The following is a 2378-nucleotide window of genomic DNA, read 5'->3' on the forward strand; positions in this document are numbered from 1 at the left end:
AGGGAATAGTGTGGAAAGGGGGATACAGGGCTGAGGTGGCCCCTGCAACTCCTTGTGGGTGCCCCACCACACAACTGGGCCATAGTTTTCCTGGGCAGAGGATGACAGGGGGAGGGAAACCTTGAAGGCAGGAGGGTAGAGTGGGTACTGGGTGGAATGGAGAGAAGGAAGCAGGAAAAGGGGACAGGCTGTGGGGGCTTTCATGAAAGGAAAAGTGGAAGTGGGGGGGGGGCAAGGGAAAATGAGATGCTCCACTGCAAGTCCTTGAAGGTCCCTGGCTTGTAATTTTTAACAGCATTACCACTTTTGAAAAATTCCCATCGTAGCCACAGCTTCTGCATTAAATACAAGGGAATCCTGAATACAGGAATCCTATATTTTATCCAAATTAACCCATTACTTCTACTAAAAATATTAAATGCTGGGGCGTGAAATGGAATGCATCTTTATTGAATTCTTTATTTAGAATGTCACTTCACAGTTTTATTACATTTTTAGTTCCTCCACAGAGCTTTCCCCCCTAATCTTTTTAAATAAAGATAAGCAATCTTATTGGGACCCAAACTTCAAATTGCTTCATAAAAGTCAGCCATCCATTTTGGATGATAATAGGTTTATTGAGTGCTGATTTTAATATATTTTTACTACACATAGGGAGAGGCAATGGAAATGTTTATTTAACTCAAAAGCAGATAGTCCATCAAACTATAAACTAGTCTGAAACCAATAGCTCCTAAAATGGCTATAGCAAAAAAAAAACCCGATTTCAGCCAAAACCTGGAAGTCTGCTAAAGCAGGGATTACCCAGAAGTTGCTAACAAAAAAGAATAACATAAAATTGACAACGCAAGCATATTTCCACTGGCATTTTAATCACGTTAGACTTACCTTTCAGTAGATAGGTATATAGCATCAGCCTGTATTGCTGCCAGCGTCAACTCTACCCACATTTACTTGGGAACAAACAAGCCCCATTGAATATTACATGGGGCACTTCCAAGAGAGCGTCTTGTTGGCCAGGGCAGCACATTACATTTGTTGCTGTGCTCAAAAGTCTGTATTGAATTAGGAATCTTTTCGGTCGACAAAAATTCAAGATACTATTTAAATAATGAACTATCTCTTGAGCAAAGCAAACTTGGCAGCTAGAAAAATACAAATAAGTCCAAAATACTAGGTTGGAATCGGGCAGAAACACTGAAGAGCGAAGAATGGCATTTTGCCATTTGAGGCCACGAACTGGGATACAGACCAGCGAAAAGAGACAACCTGAAAGGGGGAAGGGCGGGAGAACAGTTTGGGGTGCGGGCACTCAGCATGTGCCATACGTACATGTGGGAATCACGCAAAAACATTCAGAACGACACCCACGTTCTCCTCCTGGTGGAACGCCGAGCCCCAAGTTAACAACCGCTGGATGCACCAGACACAGACGCAAAGCATGGCCGAAGAAAAGGCGATCCCGCACATTAGTTTAGTTACCTGGCCCCAGGCATCGTTCTTTGGACTCCACGAAAATAGCACTCTAAATTTTTAGGCCTCTACCGACTCTCGGTCTCCATAGGAACGATACCGGAGACATGGCGTGAAGCATCATGGGAGACGTAGTTCTTTGGCAACAGCTTGTTCGGTTGGGAGCTTCATACTAACGGCAAAGAGCGCGGACCGCGCCTGTTCTTCGTCCTAGTTTCGAATTGCCAGTGAGGCCCTTATGCACAAACTTAGTATGAGGAAGGATCACCATTACTGGCAACTGCCGCAAAGGGGTTTTGGGTTCTGTTTGCACCAAGGCAGTTAAAATAATCATATCAGGAATTCATTTTACTGGTATCTGATACAGGGGCTTCAGTAGCTTAACTTTTATATATGATGTAGTCTTTAGGTCTTTAAAGTCTTATTTATGAAATGAAAATAAACATAAAAATCACCTTAAAATATTTAGTTAGGACGACTCACATGAATATCTTACTCTTCTGGAGCTGCTTGACAGCTGCTTGGTTCAACTGTATCCTTTTAAAAAACATGATGCTCCTGCCTTGTGTGCTTTACTGTGCTACTATTGTTTTGTGAAATAGTCTACACATTTAATATTTGTGTGTAAATATGTTTCCACAAATGAGAGATTTAAATTAACTAAATACCACTGTAGAATTAAAACTGCTTTCGACTGATCTTGCAGAATAATTTGCTACAGGCTTTCTTTGATATTCTTTATTAGAATGTTTTACAGTCATATAAAAATATCTTATACAAAAATTGCTAAATATCCACAAAGTAAAATACAAATACTCTACAAATAAAAATTATAGAACATTAATTTATATGAAGTAAAAGTACCATTAAAATATCTATTAAGTTCATTAAACAATTTAGCTCTT

At 40.2% G+C, this 2378-nt stretch overlaps 1 protein-coding gene across 1 annotated transcript in view; it reads right to left on the reverse strand.

Annotated features, from left to right (window-relative positions):
* The window catches only part of DYNC2LI1 (dynein, cytoplasmic 2, light intermediate chain 1), a 43059-nt gene extending 41499 nt beyond the window's left edge, over window positions 1-1560 (reverse strand). Inside the window, 1 exon segment of the mRNA XM_015410162.1 lies at window positions 1483-1560. Within this exon segment, the coding sequence (XP_015265648.1) occupies window positions 1483-1496 (14 nt within the window). The 5' untranslated portion in view covers window positions 1497-1560.
* Window positions 1561-2378: the final 818 nt, after the last annotated feature.

This window comes from Gekko japonicus, unplaced genomic scaffold, assembly GCF_001447785.1.
Source record: "Gekko japonicus isolate JY-2015 unplaced genomic scaffold, Gekko_japonicus_V1.1 scaffold681, whole genome shotgun sequence".
NCBI classification, from domain to species: domain Eukaryota; kingdom Metazoa; phylum Chordata; class Lepidosauria; order Squamata; family Gekkonidae; genus Gekko; species Gekko japonicus.